This window comes from Astatotilapia calliptera, chromosome 12 (genome assembly GCF_900246225.1).
Source record: "Astatotilapia calliptera chromosome 12, fAstCal1.2, whole genome shotgun sequence".
In the NCBI taxonomy this organism is placed as follows: Eukaryota; Metazoa; Chordata; class Actinopteri; order Cichliformes; family Cichlidae; genus Astatotilapia; species Astatotilapia calliptera.
The window spans coordinates 22219925-22242995 of NC_039313.1; the positions used below are offsets into that span (position 1 = coordinate 22219925).

The window sequence follows — 23071 nt, forward strand, 5'->3', positions numbered from 1 at the left end:
AGTCCAGCCATCTGTAAAACACAGTGGAGGCTCTGTCATTATTTTTGAGCTGCATTTAAGCCACATGGTGTTGGGGAACTTGGCAAAGTTTATGGAGTTATGAACTGCTGTCAGAATTTGAGGCACCATGAAACACAGAAAGAGTGCGGAAAGAGTGTTTCTGGCACCGGCTTTATTTTTTTAGTGTGACGATGATACCAAACACACTTCCCATGCAGTAAACTCACACCCGGAACAGAAAAAACACAGAAAACATCCAAAGAAGAGCTTTGAATGTCTTTCAAGAATCTTAGATAACTATTCCTGGAGCCTACTTTAAGAAATTACAAGAAAGCTTGTCTAAGAGAGTCCAGGCTATGTTGAAGAAATGTGGTCATACCAAATATTGACTTTCAGACTTATTAGAATTGTGCAATTTTTTTCTTTTTCTTTATGCATAGTCTCTTAGACTATTTTTTAGCTATACTGTATATCCCAGGGTCAGCAGTGGTAACCAACGGACACGTAATTCAGAATATAAATAATACAGTTTACTCTGTATTTAATTAGAGTAAACTATATTAACTATATCCTGTTCATAGTGACAGAGGTTAAGACAAAACGGAATCTATCTGGCTTAAGGTTAATCTAGCTGTTTACAGACACGTTTGGCAGGGTTTAGCCCCCATAAAGGCTCGGTGTTCACAGCCAACAGTACACTGTTGTACTTTTATAAACAAAGCCATTAGTTTAACCTCGCAGCTACCGCGAATATGAACATGGGTGTAAACTGAGAAAATAAAACAACTTTATCATTTCTATGAAACAAATTTCCAGCTTCCACTCAAGAGGAAGCGAGACCCGAATTATGTTGCACAGAATTGCAGAAGTGACGACAGCTGCTCTCCAAGAAGGAAAAACAGACGAACCTGTGAAGAAAAACTGTGTTGAAAAGACAATACAGTCAGATTTCCAAAGGCAGCAAAAACAACTCTGAGAGCTACTCTCCAGAGAGAAAGAGGATGAGAGTAGACACTGAGAAAAAAAGAAACAACAGTGACTCGGAGCATCCAAAAAAGTTCTTCTTCAAGGACTATCCAACTCCAAGTTCAGAAAAAGAACAATATGAACTTGAGTGATACCAAAAACTCTCAAAATACACCAAAAGACAACAAGAGGCCAGGACAAGCACCAGTGACACAGAGGAGCCAAAAAAGTTCTTTGTCAAGGTCTATCCAAGACCAAGTTGAGAAAATGGATGTTACGACCTCGAGCGATACCAAAAGCTCTGAAATCACACTGAAATACAACAAGAGGCCAGGACAAGCACCAGTGACACAGAGCAGCCAAAAAAGTTGGACGCCAAGCACTATCCGACTCCTAGTTAAGAAAATGAACAATATGACCTTGAGTGAAACCTCTGAAAACACACCAAACACACCAAAAGACAACAAGAGGCCAGAAGCAGTAGTGACACAGGGCGTCCAAAAAAGTCCCTGAGCCAGGACTATCCAACTCCCAGGTCAGAAAACAAACGATACGGCCTTCGGCTAAGGAAAATTAAAAAAAAAAAAAAACATCTCTTACTGCTCTGTTTATTTCTTTAAATGAACACTTGTACTTTTTTGTCATAGAAGAATAAGAATATTAATATGAATATGAACACCAAGGCGTTTCCAGGCCAGCCAAGAGAAACCCGTTCTCACTCCCGACACGTACACGCAGTTTTACTTGACGTTGGGCGCCACCTCGCGGCAAAAAAATAAAGGTTGCGCTGCGGTCGCGTGTGGTAGCGTCATTACGTAAATATTGTGTTGACGTGGCGTGAGCGGTAGCAGTTCAATAGCGGTTAGCAGGCACGTAACAAACAGACTACAGGGAGAGACCAAGGAGAATCCAGTGGAAGTATGGACAGTAGAAAGAACAATTGAGGGATCGGGATTCACTTTATCAGGCAAAGGTAGTTGTAAACGATTTCCTAAAGACATTTTAATCAACTGCTGATCAACGGGACACAAAGCTCATTAGCGGTGGCGATATAATAAATGTGGACTCCAGTTAGCACTAGCCTAGCCCGTGGAGATGGGTCGCTTCTTGTTGGAGAGGATCTGGAAAGTCTGTTTAAGACAGTTGTTTAATGGCTTAAAGAAAGTGTTTCTTAACTTACGCAGTTATTTCTGAAATATAATCGTCCCACACCTCACCGTTGTTTTACGAGAAAAGCGAGAGTGTAGCAGCATTGTGCTGTTCGTAGACAACAACGTAGCTAAATAGTTGCTAACCTTAAATTTTAGCCACCATATCACTTTACGAGCTTGGTTAGTTAATCGCATGCTTGCGTACTTGAATAAGAAGATGATTGCTGGTGTGCCCGTTGTTTAAACCATTCAGCACTAGATGCTGCTTACATAGCACTCGTTGTCTGGCCTTACATTGGTTCAAAAATAGACGGCTTCTTGTTTAAACTGATAACATAGTATTGCCTTGCAGTTATTTCACAATTGTGATATGGTGGACCTTTATCTGATCTGACTGAGCCTTTTTGAGAGCTGACTAGCCTGATCATATAGCATGATCATAGTGGTATAGGTTGAGACTAAAACATTCAGTGTAATCAGTCTTATCTGTCAGATCATAGTAGGATTGATGTGTTTTCTGTATATACAGCCAAAATGTTAATGCCTATTCTGTTGAACTACAGTAGCACATGTTAAGTAAGTTGGATAGCCCATAGATTTTAAGATGCACACTCTAATAAGTTTTTTTTTTCTTGATTCAGTCTATCAGCCTGTGCTCTGAGCCATTGTTTCCTTCTGCCTAAAACAGTGAAGAAAAATGTCCAGCAGAAGCCAGCACTATGGATTCCAGTCAGCCACCATGGTGCAGCCTGCCAATGGCGGGCATGCCTATCTGTTCGGAAACAACAGCTCAGAAAATGATATGTCAGAAGAGGATGGGGAAAGCTATGAGCTTCGGCCTCGTGGCAGAGAGAGACTCCGGAGGAGCACCTCTAAAGAGAGAATGGATGACATTATCTATTTGACCAGAGATATCCAGGAGGGAGACACTCTGAACAGCATCGCCCTACAGTACCATTGCTCAGTATGTGTTTACTTAGATTTGTGTGTTTGTCTTACCTCTCCTTTGCAGCATGGACTAAAATCCTCATTTGTTTGTTTTTGTACACCTGCACTTTTCTCTTTATGTGGGAAACGTACAGAAACATGCTTTGTTGCTTTATATGTCTAGGAAAGCAGGTGAGTTGTAGGTAGGTAAGCTGCTGTTGCTCACTTTATTTTATGATGATAGTGGTTATTAATTTCTGAAATTGAAACTGCTTGCTAAACAAAGAATTGGAAGCAACCTAACACCTTCAGATTGAAACATTGTAGTTTTCACTACAATGTTTCAAAATGATTTCTTATTATATGTAAAGCAGCACTTTTTTAGAAAAGATATGTGAGATTGACAAACATCTGTGGAAAGTTTATTATAATCAGTGTTTTTTTTATATATGCATGTAAAGAGTTCAAGTACAGGTTTAACAGACAGCAAATTGTAAGTGGCTTATTAATTACTTATAATTTTTTTCCCCCTGTGAATCCCAGGTGGCGGACATCAAGCGTGCGAACAACCTTTTGACAGAGCAGGACTTTTTTGCCCTGCGTTCAGTTAAGATTCCTGTGAGGCGCTTTAGTGTCCTCACTGAGACTCATAACGCTGCTACTCTCAAATCTGCCTCGCCCACAGGCACTAGACACCCGCCTCAGGTCTCGCACATTACTTCTCTCCCTTCTGAATCCTCCATGGACTCCTGTTCTTCCACTGACAGCGTGGAAGGATTCCTGATGGAGAAGGACAAGGACATTGAGCGGCTGGTGAAATCCACAGGACCATCTCGGAGCGGCCTCAGTGAGGTTGTGTCCTCTTTAACGCAGCAGCAGCCATTACTAGGAGAAGCTGGATATAAACCAGTACAGAGGAAGGATCCTTATTATGGGGCAGACTGGGGCATGGGATGGTGGACTGCTGTGGCAATCATGCTTTTTGTCGGCATCGTCACACCCATCTTTTATCTGTTGTACTATGAAGTTCTTGTGAAAGCTGACGTTAGCCATCATGGTATGCCTACACAAACTCAGAAAGGCTTCTCTCATGAGTCTCAACAAGGCAACGGTTCGATCGGGAGTCAAGACATTCCTGGAGATGCTCAACATAGGCTTGCAGTTAATGGAACTCAGCAGGGACGGGTTGCGGACAAAGCAGGAGACGGTGGAGATAGAGAAAATGAGAAAACATAGCATAGCACCTAAAATGTGTCGCTAACTCAGAGAACTAATAGAACTATCCTGATGTTCCCATTTACAGATAACTTTTAAAACATCACTCTAATCCATCTGGCTGAACTATACAGGAGACAATAACTTTGGAGGATTGAAAGATTAAGTTGTGGCCACAATCATAACTTGCGTCTCTCCATTTGCATACAGTTGACAGACTGAATGTGGGTCCAACTCTTTGCAAGATTTACGTCTGGTTTGATAGACCAATGCTGTGCTGCTTCAACCTTTTTAAAAGTGACTGTATTTCATAGTTGGTCTGAGTGTCTCCTGTAAACTCGAGATGGTGTCTTTGCAGTCAGCTGTGCTGGAGAATTTTTAGCCGGTTACACACAAATGCTGCCCAGGGAGTTTGTGGATTTGTATAAAAGATGTTTGAGCTGTAACTTTTGCCATGTTAGTTACATTGCACTTTCCAATGGTACTTGTTGGAAAAGTTAGGATTGCTGCCACTGTGTGTGTGTAATTAAAATTAATTTATTTGAAGACTGAACATCAGTTTTTACGTACACTACCAGTATTGATCCTCAGTTGGAGTTAAAATGATTTTTTCTTGAATTTCCATCCTGCTTGAAAGAACTGGGGTTTTTTTTTTTTCCCCAATTAAAAATCAAAAATATAAATAAGAGCATGGTGAGGAAAATGCACAATATTCCCACAATAACGCATTTGTAATTATGTACAATTTTTAGACTTGTTATGTAGCCCTTTTATTTTATCACTGTGTTCAGTTGATATTCTATGACAGAGCATTGTGTGTTCTTAACAGTATGTGCCTTTCAACCTGTGAAACCTGACTAGAGGATGAAAAATAAATCTATTTTGAATAAATTATTGCCATGTGCAAATATTTCAGTATTTCTTATTTACATTAGTCTTTAACGAAAGCTTGATTAGAAAAGAATTTGCTCCACTCTACTGAACAGCTTTCCCAACTCATGTGCAATATTTAACCAAAAGAAGCAGTCACATTATGTTTAACTTCAGCACTTCCTTGCTTGAGAGACGCTCAGTATGTTGCTTCGGCATCCATATTATCGTCACTGTCCGCGGCGAAATCTTCACCGTTGTCGAAGTAGCTTTCTATGTAGTCGTTTTCCTACACGGGACAAATAAAAAGCAATGTCAGATCTAGTTTGCACATATTGATCATTATGTGTAACACATTTTTCAGTACATCTTGAAATTTGCACCTCTTCAATATCCTCCTCTTCGTATTCTTCCTCTTCAATTTCCTCTTCTTCATCCTTATTTCCTGGCTTCTTTTCAGTCTCCTCATCTGATTTTTCAGGGTCATCTTTGTTTGCCAGTTCCTGACATTAATATCAAATTACTCACGAGAAACACCAAAGATGTGGAGAGAGAACTGACAGTAAATTTAAATGAAGCTTACATCTAATTTGGTCAGAATGTTCTCTGCGTCCTTGCGTGATATCTTCGCACTTTTCTTTGTGCCTGTTGGAGTTAAACATTGGGTCTTTATTCTTATAGTAACAAAGAAAGTAAAAAGAAATGTCATTTCATACATATTGTGTTTAATGTACCCGTTTTAGCTCGAGGTCGTTTTCTTCTGGGCATCAGTTCTTTTGGAAAAAGGTTCCAGTCTAAAAAAATAAAAATGTTATCATCGTCCTCTTTTTTTGTGTTCCACCTAACCCCATGATGATGTGTTACATACGTACCTGGAGTCCATTCATTGTCATCAATCTGGCTTTGCTTCAGGTATCTCTCGGTGTATCTCTCCACTTCTGTTTTCATGTAAACAAAAGAAAGGTCATACTCTTAAAAACACTTACTCTATTGTGCGTCAACACAAACTGCAGTGTTACTCGTGATCCTCACCCCACATTGTCATGGTCAGTAGTTTGCATACAGTCAATGGCATGAATGTGATGGTAATTCGGGGCTTTAATGATTTCTTTGAACTCTTATTTTTATAGAGTGGAAGGACTGTACAGCATGCACCATTAATGCCTCTAACAACAAAACAAAAAAACCCCCAAAGAATTTGTTACACAAGCTTGGATTAATTTTGGCAGTCCTTGAAGGATGAAAGGATTGATAACACTAAATGGCGCCCACCCAGACGGACCCGACTTTTAAGCATAGTCCACAAATTTTCAATAACGTTGAGGCTGTGGTTTTGGGAAAGCCAGAATCTTAATGTTGGTCTTGCTTTATCCAATCCAAAACCAATGTTGATGTGCATTTGGGAACACTGTCCTGTTTGAACACCCAGTTGTGTCCAAAATTTCAACCGTCTAGCTGTGGATTTAAGGTGAATTTGAAGTTGTTGATTTTTTACAGACGAGAATTTGGCCATGTAGGCAGCTGCAAATTTCAGTTGTTGATTTTGGAGCAGGGTATTCTTTTGTGGTCGGCAAAAGAACTAAAACTCGGCTGGTCTTTGAGTAATTTCAATTTCACGGTAGACTTGTGACCCGGTTGTTCTTGGGTTGTTGTGAACATCCTAACCAATTTTCTCTTATCTGAGGGTAACAGTTCGGATCTTCTTCCAGAAAATGGAAAACTTGGAATCTGATATTGTTTAAAAATAGCTCAAATAGACTTTCCCCAAATTATGTAAATTATCAATTCTCCTTCTTGGATCTTCACAGAGTTCCTTCAACTCTCCCATTGTGCGTCAATACAATGAGCCCTGTCAAACAAATCCTTCTTTTTTTCCTGTCAAAGACAGACTAGTTGTTTTCAATGATGATCACTGATGAGAAGTTAATAGGCCTTGGTCTCATCAAGCTAAAAGACGTTTAATATCTGTTCTGCTCTACAGCCCATCAACCAGCTCTCTTTTTACTGCAGGTTTGGGATGGAGTACAATGTCTAACAGCTATCTAAGACAGTGGAAGTAGTGCCCAACCGTGGGATGAGAGTCTTGCTGAAGAGGCTGTAGATATGAAGCAGCTGCTTCTCTGTTTATCGGTCATGATGTGTGTATATTTGCTTCTGCACAGAAGAACTGGGTGCACCTCCTTTTCATAGATAATTTCCCTATAGTCATGTTCACCACAGACCCCCTGCTGAATAAGCAATCCCCCCCTTCCCCCTATAAAATACACTGACTTCTTTACATGGTTACATTTAGCTAACTGTGGAACAGGAGAGTTCTAAAAAGCCAGTAATCCAGACAAAAGAAATCTGTGGTTTCGCAAGATGAGACATCTGTAACTCAATATTCTGTCATTAATCTGCATCTCTCCCTTTCCCAGATATGACCTTAACTGAAAGTCTTTGTTCCTAAAAGCTGCATTATCTTCCCCAACAGCAGACAACTGTCTTACAGCGTCATTTCAGCTGATGTCAGGCTTCTAATGCACCGCTCTCCTCACCTGCTTTATTGGACTGAGGTTTGATGTTGTGTGGCAGCCGTTGCATTGTTCCCCTCATCTCTTGTTTTAAGGCCAGCATGTAGTCCTCATCCTCACCAGCTTTCAGTGGAACTGGTTTAAAATCAGTGTTCTGGAGAAGTACGGATGATGTAATGCCGATATTAATGATGTTCAAGTGCAAATAAATTTCAAATCTAACTGAAATTCAGACTGCCATGTAAAGGTGTTCAACTTTTTCAGTATGAATAGTCAAAATATACTACATTGTAAGCATAGCATAGTCCAAACTGTGTTTAAAAGAAAAAAAAAATCCCCATAAAGCATCCTGGCAGAATCCAAGAGGAATGTAAATATCTGCCATATTCTTGGGGAATACACACGGCCAATGAAAACCTGGCCATGAATTTTACATAAGCACATACATTATTGCCCTTTACCCCCTTTGTGCTTATTTGTGAACACTGTGAGAGACACTCATTGGGTCATAACTCTTAAACACATGTTGGCCATGAGCACGATGAATATACTTTCATCTGCCTTCATTTAAATACAAATGCAGTAAAATGTTTTGTAAATTTCATTACAAAGAATAAACCTTAACTTATTATAAGTAAACGTCCACTGTATATAGTCTGCTATTCAAATTCCAAGCAAATTTCACCTACCTCTCTCAAAAAGGTCTCTCCTAAAGTCACTCCAGTAAAGTTTGACCTCAACCCTTTTGAGCATTAGAGGTGAATTTGTTATATTGAAATGCAATCTGACATACTGCTTGTGTGTGTGTGCGCTTGTGTGTGTGTGTAAAAGACTGTGTTCGGTACTTACTGGAAACAGAGGACTGGGCCCCACCCTGGCTTCTGGCATGTTGCCCCTGCCGATGCCCAGAGCGTCAATATTGAAGGTAAAAGCACCCACTCCACGACCCTTGCCTGCCATGGCTGCAGGTCTCCTCTGTTCCTGCACACACACACGCACACACACGCACACACACACACGTCCACATATCTCCAGTCAACACGTGTTGATGAAAGTTAACGTACTACAGCTTCCATCGCCTTTAGCGTGACTCTGCCAGCAATGAAGCTTTAGTCAGCATCAGAGACGCACTCTGCGTGTATAGTATGTTGAAATACTTACTAGAAGCCTGTTAGTATACTGCGCCTAATGTAAAAAAGCACAGTCTACTTCAGAGCTGGACAGCGATATTTAGCTCTTACTGGATCCGCATGTTTCAGTTTTTTAATGTACCTCTCTGGCCGGTTTTATCTGTCCCTCGGCAACTTCTTAAAAATCACATACATTTCAGCTGAACCTAATGAAGATACTGCTTAGCTAGCACCGGCTTTGGAAACCTGCACACGCCATACGCCACTGTCAGCATGCGTAAATGTGGCTTTAACTCGCTCCTCCTCTGCGTGACGACAGAGGAGGCGTGGTTTGCGTATAGCCAATTGCAACCCACGTTAAGCTGCCGTCGTTTATCGGTTTGCCCAGTGAGCTTAGTGTCCTCCTACAAGGGTGTGTCTGCGGCCACCATCGCATTAACCTCAATGAAAACATATCATCTGTAGCTGGTAGGCTAGTTACACCTCTCCCCCCAATAAATCACCTGACAGTACGACACCATACTGAACCCTACTTCGACAAGCGAATGAACTGGGATGTCTGCAGTCGACTGGTACGCTCACAAATCGCTCGGAGACGGAATCTTCTGGATCCAGGAGCGATTCTACCAGTCGGAGAACCGAGCCAACATCTGGTTGCTGCGCGGCACACACCAGGACGTGGTGATAGACACGGGTCTGGGCTTAAGGAGCTTACCTGAATACATCGACGCCAAAGGCCTGCTGGGAAAAGACCCGCAGAGGAAGAACCCGTTGCTTGCCATCGCCACCCACGCCCACTTCGACCACTCCGGTGGTCTGCATCAGTTCCAACAGGTGGGCGTCCACAGCGCGGAGGTCGATGCCCTGGCCAACGGAGACAACTTCGAGACGGTCACTTGGCTCAGCGACAGGGAGATAGCCGAGGCTCCCAGCCCGGGATGGAGGGCAAGGCACTACAAAGTCAAGGCTGTGCAGCCCACACACATACTGCAGGAGGGTAGGTAGGAGATACAGCCCTTGTAGATTTGATTTAGGCTAGAGGGATGGATCTGTGATCAAATACCAGCGTGGTCTAAAAGCATTCACTTAGTGACAAGGACCATAATCGATACAGTAATGGGCTTGATGGATGCACCAGGCCTAGTGTGAGCACAGTACGCTCTACAGAGTCGTTTCCAGCCTCAGATTCTGCACAGCGATTTGGCAGAAGACCAACAATGACTTGCTAGCTCACACATCGAAACGTATTACATATGTAATGGAGGTAGTGGGGATGGGACAAGGGGGGCGGTCTGCCAGTAATTTTTACAGTTACAAAGTAGGCTAGAGGAACCAGTTCAATGCAGCAACATGAGGCCAGGACTGGTGATTACACAGGTGCAATTATCCCATTACATAAAACAGGATATTCTATCCAAGGAATGCAGGTACAGACAATTTCTCCCTATTAGAAGTGGATGCTTTAAAAAAAAAAACAACCAAAAAAATTCTATTGGTAGCAACTATATGCTCATTCTCTATATCTGCAGAGCTGTTCTATTTTAAGCCAGTGTGATGGCTTTGATGTATTCTCTTGCTTCCAAGAAAGAAGAAGAGCATACAGAGACTGGTGTCACACTTAATGAAAGCATCCCTCTGCACGGAGTAACAACCACACAGTCTTCTCTTTTCTTAAACAATTTTTTTATAGTAGAATAGAATTCAACTTTATTGTCATTGCACAACTTACAGGTACAAGGCAACGAAATGCAGTTTGCATCCATCCAGAAGTGCTTTAGCCATGATATAGATCTATTACAAATATATATTAGCAATAATATAGATATGTAAGTATATTACAGAAATGGGTCTATTATGGTATGTTATAATGTACACGGTATGAAGTATGTTGTGAATATTCTATAACTATAAGTATGTACAGGTTGTAGTGAGTACAAGCTATGTACAGGCTATGAACAGGATATAAATATGAAAAACTATACAGAAATATAAGATATACAGCTATACAGAAATGTGAACTATGCAAGTTATAAACAGTTGTAGAATTAAAAATTAAAAAATTATTATTAAAAATTATTATTATTATTAGTGGGTCAGAGATCAGCAGGTGGCGAGCTGAATCAACCTACTTGATAAATGTGAAAGTGGATACGTTGTTTGAAAGCACTGGTCACTGGAGTCTTTATGTAAAGCACACATTCACCAGAATAGCACACATAATAATACACAAAGCTTATATCATAAATAATGTATTTGCTGAACCACTATATCCATTGGGGTTTGATGCAAAATGCAGTATTGTAGAGTAACTTGTTCTGCTGTGTCAGAGCCACTACTGCAGTGCAGCTGGTATATCTCATTCCCTGATGTATCAACTTCACCCTTTTTGCCAGTGCAACTCATAACTGGCCTCGACCAAATCGATGATATACTGAATGTCACAGAATCTGTGTGACTCAGTGACATGACAGTCTAAGATTTTAAATGCATAGTCGCCGGTGATTACGGTTCATGCCATGTTTGTATGTGTGAATAATTATCAAAACCTAATGCCTTCTCAACCTCTCTTTCTCCTGCTTAGGTGATGTCATCAATCTTGGTGATAGACAGCTGACTGTGCTTCACATGCCCGGACACTCTCGGGGAAGCATTTGCCTTCATGACCGGGACAATAAGTTGCTTTTCAGTGGCGACGTTGTGTATGACGGCGCAATGATTGACTGGCTGCCCTACAGCCATGTCAGTGACTACATAAGCAGCTGTGAGCGCCTGGTTGGGCTGGTGGACAGCGAACAGGTAACTCTAAGGCCCACTAGAGAGCAGCCTCACAATTTCAGTACACAGTTCCACTTTTTTTCCAGGGGTATTTATCCCAAAGCACCGTATATCAACATTTCATAGATTTATAATGAAAATGTCTGAAATTTGGCATACCAGTATCTATTAGCCTACATATACAAGCTGTGTTTTCTGTGCTAATACTTAAAACAATATAATTTAACATGTACTAAACATTATTTGTTAAATAAAATACATGTTTATTGGCTTTAAAATTGATTTAACAGGTCGACCAAGTCCTCCCAGGGCACTACAACGCATTCGGTGCGAAGCGGCTCCATCGGCTTGCCTCCACGTACATCAGCAGGGCTGAAACATGCCCTGCAAAGTTCTCCACGTTTGCCTGGAGGAGTCTGGCTGGGGTGGCTCTGCGGGTGTGCAACCCACGGTGTGCCTGCTAATGAGAGTGGGTCATTGAGCTGCAGGAAGCAAGTGCACAAAGAGAGATGTTTTAGTATGGAGGACATGGAAGACTGGGGGCGGGGTTACCTCTGTTTTATCTGCAACTTAACGTAATGCTGTCCATTTACTTATGTAATCCAGCTGAAAATCAAGTAATTGCCAAACTTTGTGTGAAATGTCCCTACTGGGTTACAGAAGTGAATAATCAGCACCATATGAAGCCTATTATAAAAATATTTACTGGTCTTATATGCTGATGAATATGTATATGTCGGTGTTAATATAATTCAGTGTTTGATTTTTATACTTTAAGCATACGTGAAGTTACAATAGCACAACAATAGCACAACTCTGCACTACAAACAGAACAGGGCGCTTTGGGTTTTCCTCTGAGACATTTGAAACAAAGTCATTATGGCCATAGTGTTCTCTATGCATATTACAATGCTCAGTGAAGACTCAGTGTCGACTACCTCCGATGTTTGTAATTGTGCTTTGTACTATTGACTAATCTGCGGCTTTGCTATCGAAACATAGACAATAAAAGTCTCTGTTCTACCTACTTTTTGAGTCTTTTGCAGCACAGATTGCGGCGGCTTCTAAGTGGATTTGCTTCTCCAGGGGGAACTCAAATGGGATTTGTTGCAAGAGAGGGAAAAAGGGGCAGAACAGAAGTGGATGGAATATGATCCAACACATGTTCAAAGGATAGAGAACTTAAAGTCATTTTCTGATCTGATGGAAACCTCTCTCAATGCATGGAAAGGGTTTAATTTGGGGGGCTTTTAGTGTACAAAATTAAGAAAAGTAGCGTGATTTAACCTTCTAACAGAAATATCAGATTTTATTTTTAAGTTCAGTGCATTAATAAAGAATTTCACCATAAAAATATACACAGAACATGTTAATTTGGATACATAAGAAAAGACAATTTTTAATTCATAAAACATTTATTTAATGTTATATTATTTAAACACGAGATTTCCACATCTCTCGTTTTCAGTTCACCTCCGAGGATGGCATACATGCAGAACACGAAGCCTGCCAACACGGGAAACTCCGCCAAGGTTATAACATTCAATGTTATCTGTGACAGTTAAAAGATCTGCACGTTATCTAATATTATGATCATCAAATATCAACACAGCTGCATTTATAACAAATTCAGTAATGTAACAAAAAAAAAAAACAAATACAGGAGGTTTATTTGTTAACTTATAAAAATTAATTTACAGTAACAAATGCTGTCGTTCAGCGTACGACAGATCTTAGTAAAAATGATTCGAGTTCTGAGTCCCCAAGAGGGCAACGGCTTCCAGAGTCCACAATAAACACGGAAACGGGGAAAAAAAGAGGCAAAGATTTACTGCACTGACAACACCAACCCTCCTATAAGGTTTTCTGTAAGAAGAAGAAACTGCACTGACTGTCTAACTAGCAAAAATGTAACAAGAAGTTGGCGGCAGTGTTAAGAAATCATTAAAAAGGTGACTGACTAGAGTTCATGTAAGCACACTTTTTTTTTTTTAGAATGTTTTTTTAGAATTTCGCCAAGATTAAATCAGTTTTCTTTCTTTGTTGCGTGATAATAAATCGCTGGACGGCAGGATTGGAAACTGAAAACAAACAATGCTGCAGATTAGTATGGCTTGGGTTTTCAATAATAATTGAGCTTTGGTTAAAATCAGTTTGCTTAGGAGTTGCACTGTGTGATCTATTACTGTGTGATGTAATACTATCTATTACAAATCTATTACTTAGTCTGATGGCAGCCTGTCAATAGTGTGCAGATAAGAGGAGAGCACAGATTTTTTTACCCTGAAGAGATCACAGTCGTAACTAGTACAGTAAGTATGAGCACTTGCAGAATCATTTGAAATGATCTGACGAAGAAATATTTTAACTGCAAGTCAAAACATGCATGAAAACAAAAATGGTGCATAGTCGTTCTGGGAGACCCCACAAATAGCATGAATAATAAGTAGACTGAAACAAGTATCACAGTACAGGCGACAAATAACCCTTACCTCTACACATAGCAGTCTCTAATATTGGAAAAATCTTGACTGGTGTGTTCATATTACCTCATGCTAACTGGCTTCTATACTGCAAACACTGCAAACTTTTTGAACATAACAGGAAACATCCAGTCAAAATACGACTAGTGCATTAACAGACATGTTTGAGTGGCCAGGATCACTGGCCACTCAAAATGTGTGTGTTTTTTTTTTTACTTTGTTTTTATTTTTTCCAGTTTCAAAATCAGATTTTCAAAGACAGAAAGTAGACCTAGTGTGGCATGAATTTGAGCATGCCCTTATCTGTTAGCATCAACTTCTTCCAAGCAGCATTACCATCAATTCTCAAAGCAAGCAGAGTACCTCCCAAATACTTTTGGACTGTTTTGAAACACTGTGGCAACCAAGCAAATGTCAGAGACTCCTGCAGTGATTGTCACATGTCTTTTGTGTTAGAAGAGATTCCAGTTCGCCCAAGAAGGGTCTTCCATGGCTCGTCCTCCACCAAGAGGCAGGCTGGAGGCATCCTTCTCAGGGCTGTGCATGTGGCATCGCAGATTGCCTGAGTTTGGTTCACGTGTGTTAAGCTAATTAAACCATGGTTTAATAAGCACTGTTGCCTTTAGGCAAGCAAAAACCCCTAAAAAAACCACTGTCAGAAATGAAGTTTACACCTGACTCTGGAGCCAGTTGCGAGGATCAAGTCTGGCCCTGAGGTTTCTTAGGCTGCGTCGAGCTGGGGAGGGCCTAGAGAAGGGGCCTCCCTCTGATGACTCTGGGCTGTGGCTGCCCTCACTGTTGCTGGAGCTGTTGCTTGAGGTGGAGCTGGAGCAGGATAGCGTGGTTTGTGTGCTGTGCTTTGACCGGGGGGAGCGACTGGAGATGGGGAGAGGAGCAAGCAGGGACGAGGGAGGCGGCTGGCAGGAACACTGGAAGGTCCCTCCACCTCCGTACCCTCTCCCTCGAAGGGTGCTGAGCTTAGCATCCAAAGAAAGAGTGCGTGGCCTCAGACGCGAGGGGGAAGATGACAAAAGAGAGTAGCTGGAAGTAGGTTCAGGCCAGCCGTGGTGGTGAGAGCAGGGACTGGTGCTACAGTGGCTGTCGCTATCTGAGGTCAGACTTGCGTCTGAAGACAGCAGGCCGAGCTGTGGGCAGCGGTGAGGACTCACAGGACTCCGAGGCAGTCGATGAGGGGTGCAGGGGCTGTGGCCAGACATGCGAGTACAGTGACGAGAGCGGCCAGTACATCTGGCATTGCTCTCCTCAAACGCAGACATCCAGGTGGGAGAGGTGCCTAGCTGGCTACGGAGCTCCAGCTCCTGCATTCTCCGAGCTAGGATGTCTGACACGTTGCTGCTGAGGTCATCAGATGACTCAATAACTGCAAGAGAAAAGCGGCAAATCTTATTAGTATGCCGCCATGGAGTAAACCTGAGACCAGTTTTACAGACTGATCAGTTTTTCCTGGGATTAAATCTAAATTTCAGGGTTTTTTCTTTAGAACAAGTGCTAAAGATAGCAATTACTGTAGGATATTTTTAACATTTTGAGTGTATTCATGACATCTTTCCAATTCATGCAGATTACAATACTGCATAATTCTATTCAGAATGCAGACTCCAGCTTCTTGGGATTGCAACATTTACCACAAACCAATTCATGTTGAGTCCTAGTCCTGTTACTTCACCTGTCGTTGTAATAGGATGAGAGCAGAGCACGAATCTCAGCAGACACAGCGTTATCCTGCAGCAGAAGACCCTCACAGGAGGGTGTGGCAAGAGGAGCTGCCAGGGTTAGGAAAATCAACAGGGAAGTTGGTGAGAGAGTTGGGATAGAGCAGAGACGGGGATGAGGGAAAAGTTGGTAGTTTGGCAATTTTAATGGACATGACAAAAAAAGGAAAAGGATACACGCTCATTCAAACAGGAGTGATGGGAAAACAAAGAAAGATTTCATTCATGCATCAAGATAATTCAACCATTACAATGAACGGTGAAAGTTTATGAAAAGCGTGATGAAATTAATTTTACGTTATTTCACACGGAAATAAGGGAAATGGGGAACAGGAAATGGCGAGGAAGGATAGATATGACATACAAAGGAACGTGAAAAGGAAAAAGAGGAATAGAGAAACAGAAGACAAGTTAGTCAGCACGTCAGAGATAAGAACCCTTCTATTTAGAGCACAGAGAAGTGAAGCAGAGAGTGAGTTTGAGAAATCGGATAGGAAAACGTAATTGACAGCATCTTTGATGCACGTGCACTCAAGAAACAGAAATTCAACACAGCCACATGCAATGCAGGCAAAGTGCTTTATTTTTCACATTAGGTTATAAGTGACCAAAAAACACCTTGACACAAGGAGAATTCTTACCCATTTCATGATACAAAGAGCCTTGTTTCGGTGTGATAGGAGCTGGTTTTCGCGGCGATGGAAGTTCAATTTTCATTAAGTCATCACAGCATTGTTTCCACTGGCCTGTACATTGGAGGCAAACGTCACCATCAACAAATCAAGCAGCAGATGGAGAATATACGGCACTATATGCTGTCCTTTAAAACACATGTTAAACGACCACATGTTGCGGGTTTAAATGACACATAAGGACCTACTCATATCGTAGAAATGTTGCCAAAAGGCTTCCATCCAGCGGTGTGTCTCCTCGCGGCTGTCTGTGGTCACAGTGTGCGTAACCTCCTCCCCTCCGTAATGGTTGCTGATGCAGATATTCTGAACTTTACTGAGAGGGTCTTTCTCTGATGCACGTATTCTGGTCTCCTGAAACACAGGAGTGGCAAAGAATACAATCATCTACCGCAAAAATGTCTACAACAGGGAACGAATGGAAGTACAGTGTGGTTCAATGAATAAGTCTCCACTGAAAATAAGCCTTCATTAATAAAGTCACCAATTAGTGCTCTTCCAAACCATTTCCCTCCAGCAATTATCCAACAAAAGGATTCTGACTCCCAATTCCCATAACTTGCTGTACTCTAAATATGGCTAGGTATGACTATGACCACTAGATGGCAGTGTTGTCCTGTTCACGCCTTTGCCATGCTGCGCTCCCTCTTTCTGTCTCCTCTAATGTGAGCCGCACAAAAGATTATACAGACCTGATCTGATTGACTTGGCTTTAGGTTATCAGCATGCTCAAGGTCAGAGGACACAAAAGACCGAGTGCGTCACTACAGAAAGATTGTGAAGCAGTCTAGGAATCGACTCTTAAAGACACAGGAAATGAGATGATTCAGAGCGTGACTGGCCAGCTGACTGATCTTTATTTGATGCAGGGAAAAATGATGGCAAGAGAGAATTATGACTTCCAATTGGATAGAGGGGTCTTCCTGTGTATACAAAGCTTTGAGCAGTAGAAATGTGCCTTTACAGGCCTGATGAACGTTTCTATAGTCACACCTCAAAAGGTAACAACCGCAGTTTGGTACTCATGAACTCAATGGAGCTCGATTCTGACAGCTCTAGGTGGCTTTTTAAAATAAACCTTGAGAACCGCTGCAAAGAAAAGAGCTAAATTTTCTCTTTAGGCTCAGAGTCTACCAGTGAGCTTGTTATTTAAACGTGTGGTAATCCACAAGCTTGTTTTCTTACCATCTATTCTGATGCCTAAGGTGTTACCAAAAATATGCAGCTACTGCTTCTCTAAGGCTGGATCGAGCTCAAAGAGATAATATACTGCCTTTCAGATTTCTTTGCTGACCTTGTTGATGCCAATAGTGAAAGCTGGCTCAACGTTAGCCTCCACATCTTCTTGCCGGTAGTAGCAGAAAAGGTTTGTTCCTTTGAGAACGGCGTGAACTTTTGTCCAACTCTGAGGGTCACCTCCACACTGCTGCTAGGTAAAGAAAAAATGGAAAAAAGGAGCAAAAAATACGCACACAAAGAGAGACGACAACATGAGATTGAGAGAACAGGAATGTGGTAGGGGAGAAAAAGAATAAAAAGTGTGGATATATGCCAAAAAATCTAGCACAACCCCTGGAGGAATAGTTTGCAGCAACGCACATTTGCAGGCTTGCCAGCTTACCTTAACTTTCAAGCACCCGCTCATCATCTGTTGGGTCATACAGTGAGGCTGAGCTGCGAGGCGGCAACACATACTACCATAGAGTGGCAGCCAGTACGAACACTCTTCTGCAGGGAGGGAATAGATGGATGGGGAAAAAATAAACACTTATAAATAAATAAAAATATTCCCATGCCATTAAAATTCCACACAGAAACATGCATCCACACACACAAACCGACACACACTGCATCCTCACGTCACACCGTCCCCCCTTTAGCACACACTGGGGTATAAAAGGATGGCAGCTGCAGGGAGTGTCATGCAGTTTGGCAGTGAAACTTTACAGCAGGCTGCAGGGCCAATGAATAAAACACTAGAGGCCTGTCTGTGTTAGGGTCTGGACCCTTGTTATCCAGCATCATTACAGCTTTACACAGCAGTCACCTCACTAGCGCAGCCTTTATTACTGTGACCTTGACAATGACTGCCTGTCAGAGAAAGTGGGAGGACAGAGGAGGAAAAGAGGAGGAGGCATAGCTGCGCCATATGCTGGTGTAAAGGAAATGATCAGAATGCCGGGCGAAGAAGTGAGGCGGTGACGAGAAAGACGAAAAATAGACAGATGGCCGATTTGGCAGAGGAAGCAGAAAGATGGCGAGGACACAGATTGATGGTGGCTGCCACTCACCGTTGCCTGAAATGATGAGGTCATGCGTGCGAAAGCTGTCCTGGACGTGTGACAGTGACAGTGTGGTGTGGGCTAAGAGGTGGTACTTCGGGCCCCTGTCAACACACAAGAGTGAAGAGAAGAATTTAATTTGGTGTTTGAGTATGCATGTTTGCAGTGAGCGATGGTCTCAATAAATATCTGCTCTCTGAAATTACAAGTTATTTCCAATCCATTTTCTGTTTTTGTATAAAAACTATAGATATTATATGAAGCTAAACTTACGGTACAGAGGGAACTGGCAGCAGGAGAGGGGCTCCCCCTCCGTTGCTTACGGGACTACACGGTCCAGGCTCCATGGCTGCCCGGAGTTTCTTCCCAGCTGATCGACCCAGTGAAGAGCTCAGCTTGCTGGCCAGTTTCCTTGGTGTGCTGCCTGCAGAATAGTCATCCTCTGAGCAGCAGCTATACAACTCAACCCGTAGCTCGAAACCTGGGCTGGCTTCACTACTGCAAGAGAAAATGCTCATCATCACCATCTCTTTAAGGGTCATTTTAAAAGAGTAACTAAGTGCATCCACTCGAGTACAGTGCTTACTTTCACATACCTATGTGCTTCATGTGTGCTCTTTTATACCTCTCCTGTATAATATTTTGGGCAAAAATGTTGTACAGTATTCATGAGCTTGGTTCTGCTGGAGGTTTCTTCATGTTAAAAGGCAGTTTTTCCTTCCCACCGTTGCCAAGTGCTTGCTCGTAGGGGGAGATCTGATTATTGGGGTTTTCTCTGTATTATTGTAGGGTCGTTAGGTCTCTAGGGTATTGTAGGATAATCCTACAATATGAAGCAACTGTTATTGTGATTTGACACTACATAAATAAAACTGAACTGGCAAAACGATTGTAGTTTGTACTGTATTGCACTTTCAGTTACTTGCCAACTAAATTTATTTGAATTCTAAATACCGAACATAAAATTGGCTTAACAATCAGGTGTTATAGATCGCCCTCTCATTGGTACTTACAGTGTATCAAACAGTGCATTTACTAATTGTTCAACTTTGGATGTACAACATTACAAAACCATATTGATACAATATTAAACTACTGGTTTTACTACAGTCTTCTGTGATGGTCACAGATTATATGGCTGTTCGGTTATAGGACTGACAGGTGACTTACAATACGATAGTGTTGTCAAAGCAAATATCGGTGAGTGTCCGGTCTACTATCACCATGTCTGTATCAAAGATTTCTTCTCCCAGCTGCAACAGGCAGAACACCGCACATCGATGAAGCTCTACGAATGAAAATGTAGAAAGTTAGAAGAGAAGAAGAGGAAACACTTCTACATAACAGTGCATTTTTGAAACACTTCAGCAGCTTTCATTTACTTGCATCACTTTAAAAATCAGAGCCAAAATGGCAATGCAGCAAACATTAAACTGTTGGTTTCAGTTTAATGGTCAGCTGTGCTAAGAATTCATGGGAAATAGTGAACAGTATTTTGAAACTAAACTACAGGAATCTTTGTGTATGTGAAGATTATATTTTAGGGAAGGTTTCACTGTGATTATAGATAAACCCTGAAATCTTTGTGTCTAAGAAAACCATCATTTCCATAACACCAGTGAGAAATTATGAAAGAAACTACAACAGATGGAGCAGACAGAGTCAGGGCAGACAGGCCTAATCTCTTCTTCTCGAGCAGTTTGATTAGAAAGTTCCAGGAATCTACCCATAAAAATCAAAATTTGACCAATCTCCACTTAAAGGTCACCTTCTTGTACACTGATATACTGATTTCAGTGTTGCCGCTATTTTGAGACGGAACAGTTTGTTGTTTTGAATGATCGCCTAAGGTCAGCGAGACTAAACAGTAGTTTTCTGTAAGAAAAGAAGTGCCGAATTATTTCAAGAGTAGCACATGAGTGGGTTTTTTTTGTCAAATTCCTAAGGGCTGTGTCCATTGAGGCGTCTGAGCGATGTCCACGTTTCAAAAATAAAAGTGGATGGGTTGCCGCTCTTACACACTAGAGGAGATCCAGTGAGCACCGAAGAGGCACCAGTGCCTCTGGGAACAAAACGAGCTTACACGAAACAATTTAAAAATAGCAGCAGCACTGAAATTGGTCTAGAGGTGAGCAAGGACTTGACATTAAAGAAAAGATTGGAAAATTTGAATTTCCCAAGATTCCCAGAACCCTATGATCGCACCTTCACCCCACAACCTCATATTGGGGATAATCTTGTATTTCTTCCTCATAAAACACTTTATAACTGGCACTGGTAAGTTCTACTCGCGCTTCCATGTAAACGGCACATTGACACCTAATGTCCCACACTTCATTGCGCAATTACTATTCCAAGTATGAAATCAACACTCCTCACTAAAATCTGACTGGACAAATGAGAAAGGAACACACTTTGCCTCAGTTTATGTCTCTGTGTGCTTAATGACCTTGACTTACAGCCTCATTAAGCTTTGTTAAGAGACTACTACCTGTCTCAAGAGTTCATTTCCATGCACAGGTCACGCAGATTAATTCATTCGAGTTGCCAAGGGAGAGGCTGAGCACTGACACTATTATAATGACGGTATGGAGGTTAACATACATTAAATTTATCTAGAGCAGGTGGGATAGAAAATGGCCAATATAAAAAAAATTCCATTGTTAGATTCTCAGCGCTCTATTGAATTTTATCACAAAGACAATTTAATACGAGCAGGTTCACAGGAATATTCCATAAGACAGAAAACTAGAGTGGATCCTTAAACGCACCACAGATTTTATTTGTTTTTGGCTTACAGCTCTCCCATCACTACTAAGAATGAAGCGTTTCATTGCCTTCGTGATTCTTTGTAATAGCCAGCAGGCAAAGCAATCCAGACAGGACAGTGGGTCAAGTTGTGCTTCCAGGAGTAAAGTAGAGAGATAAAGCTAAAAAAACAAAAAAGCTCCCAATGACTGTGAAGATCATTTCTAACAGCTGCGACTAAAGTCGTTTTTGCACATGCATTGCACCCCTGAATGTTTCTAGGCAATATTAAATGAATCAGTTGAATTGGAAATTAAACAGCCTTCACTGTGTGAACTCCCCCAGTAAGTAGTCTAGTAATTAATGTCTGATTGAGCCCATGTGAGAACTGGGTAGATCACTGACTAGAGAAATCACAGTGAGTGAGTGTGTGGTCCATACCCAACCCACTGAGTAAAGCAGCAAATAGCATATTTCTAGTGCTGAGAATTCATCTGACACAGAGCCTCCTGTTGTGTGCTGGACGTGAGAAAGGGCAACTTTGTACAGATGGATTTTTGCCACACTGTCTGGAGTCTGGGGTGTAAAAATGGGTACAGAGCAGAGAAAATGTCACACCGCAATCCGTCCATGTAAGCGTTTTCACCCGGAAGCGAGAAATAAAAGGTCATTTTCATTCTAGAGTCTCAATGAATCTCACACCTCCCCGCCCCATTATTTCAAGGATTTCAGATACAACCGCGGAAGCAACCGAGGGCTACTTTCCACAGAAGCTGATTATTAATAAATACTGGAAGTATAAATCATTCATAAGTCATCAATGACTTTCTTCACACACACACACACACACACACACACACACACACACACACACGACTTCTCACCTCCTTTGTTCTTGAAGTACTCCGTGTCTTTCCACATGAGAGGGATCCGAAGATCTGTAAAGACAACAGGCTGAAGATTAGACAACAGAGGACCAATTGTGCCTTTCTTTATAGTCATGTGAAAAAGAAAGCTTTCACAGGACCCTCAATAGTCCCGTGAAAAATAAAGTATAGCCTTACTGCTGTCATAGGAATTAGGAGGATAAGTAGCAGTCAGGTGCTACTAATCAAATGCACTTGATTAGTTAACCATCAGCAAGTGTAGATGCCTCTATGAAAACAGAAGTTTAGACAGTTTGCAGGTCTGGAGCCTTCAGGTGTGTGCTAACACACAACCACTGTCTTCCCAGGACTGCACGTCCCAGCAAATTCACCCCAAGGTCAGAGTATGCAATGATGACAGAAACTGGAAAATACCTAAGAGCTGCATCTCAGACTCTACAGGCCACAGTTAACATCTTAAATGTCAAAGTTCATAACCTTAAAATTTGAGAAAGACTGAACAGGTATAGCTCATTTGGAAGTGTTGTCAGGAGAAAAACACATAGCTGTATAACACAGAATAGGATTGCTAAAAGTGATTCCACAAGCTACTGAATCATGGGAGTTTCTTTGCCACATGACTGTAAATATCCTGCAATAACAACGGATGCTCATATTAACCAAGTCGCAAACAAGGCACCAATCACTAGTGCAAACTTC

General features: G+C 41.6%; 4 protein-coding genes across 10 annotated transcripts in view; 2 read left to right on the plus strand and 2 right to left on the minus strand.

The window, feature by feature from the left end:
* The first annotated feature begins 1767 nt into the window (after positions 1 to 1767).
* Positions 1768 to 5150, plus strand: lysmd3 (LysM, putative peptidoglycan-binding, domain containing 3). Its single transcript, XM_026187317.1, has 3 exons — positions 1768 to 1939; positions 2806 to 3081; positions 3588 to 5150. The coding sequence occupies exons 2-3, from the start codon at positions 2815 to 2817 to the stop codon at positions 4278 to 4280; spliced, it is 960 nt and encodes a 319-aa protein (XP_026043102.1). The 5' UTR covers positions 1768 to 1939; positions 2806 to 2814; the 3' UTR covers positions 4281 to 5150.
* polr3g (polymerase (RNA) III (DNA directed) polypeptide G) lies at positions 5005 to 9073 on the minus strand. 3 transcript variants are annotated; one of them, XM_026187322.1, is made up of 9 exons: positions 8915 to 9073; positions 8804 to 8827; positions 8492 to 8623; positions 7667 to 7796; positions 6002 to 6067; positions 5864 to 5923; positions 5713 to 5774; positions 5513 to 5632; positions 5005 to 5418 (listed from the first exon to the last, which is right to left on the minus strand). In XM_026187322.1, the coding sequence occupies exons 3-9, from the start codon at positions 8600 to 8602 to the stop codon at positions 5329 to 5331; spliced, it is 639 nt and encodes a 212-aa protein (XP_026043107.1). In that variant the 5' UTR covers positions 8603 to 8623; positions 8804 to 8827; positions 8915 to 9073; the 3' UTR covers positions 5005 to 5328. The 3 variants fall into 3 exon arrangements, with proteins under 3 accessions (XP_026043107.1, XP_026043108.1, XP_026043106.1); XM_026187323.1 differs by lacking the exon at positions 8804 to 8827; XM_026187321.1 differs by having other exon boundaries at positions 8804 to 9073.
* Positions 9074 to 9157: 84 nt separating this feature from the next.
* Positions 9158 to 12574, plus strand: mblac2 (metallo-beta-lactamase domain containing 2). The gene is made up of 3 exons (XM_026187320.1): positions 9158 to 9769; positions 11354 to 11568; positions 11838 to 12574. The coding sequence occupies exons 1-3, from the start codon at positions 9328 to 9330 to the stop codon at positions 12009 to 12011; spliced, it is 831 nt and encodes a 276-aa protein (XP_026043105.1). The 5' UTR covers positions 9158 to 9327; the 3' UTR covers positions 12012 to 12574.
* Positions 12575 to 12943: 369 nt separating this feature from the next.
* rtkna (rhotekin a) overlaps positions 12944 to 23071 on the minus strand; it is a 53829-nt gene continuing 43701 nt past the window's right edge. For 3 of the 5 annotated variants that reach the window (XM_026187309.1, XM_026187311.1, XM_026187312.1), the window contains exons 3-11: positions 22370 to 22423; positions 19908 to 20025; positions 19011 to 19235; positions 18747 to 18841; positions 18077 to 18183; positions 17750 to 17884; positions 16644 to 16809; positions 16405 to 16509; positions 12944 to 15411 (exon numbers count right to left, since the gene is read on the minus strand). In XM_026187309.1, the coding sequence (XP_026043094.1) occupies positions 14699 to 15411; positions 16405 to 16509; positions 16644 to 16809; positions 17750 to 17884; positions 18077 to 18183; positions 18747 to 18841; positions 19011 to 19235; positions 19908 to 20025; positions 22370 to 22423 (1718 nt within the window). In that variant the 3' untranslated portion in view covers positions 12944 to 14698. Of the gene's footprint in view, positions 15412 to 15717; positions 15815 to 16404; positions 16510 to 16643; positions 16810 to 17749; positions 17885 to 18076; positions 18184 to 18746; positions 18842 to 19010; positions 19236 to 19907; positions 20026 to 22369; positions 22424 to 23071 lie in introns of all 5 variants that reach the window. The other 2 variants (XM_026187313.1, XM_026187310.1) reach the window with 2 other exon arrangements.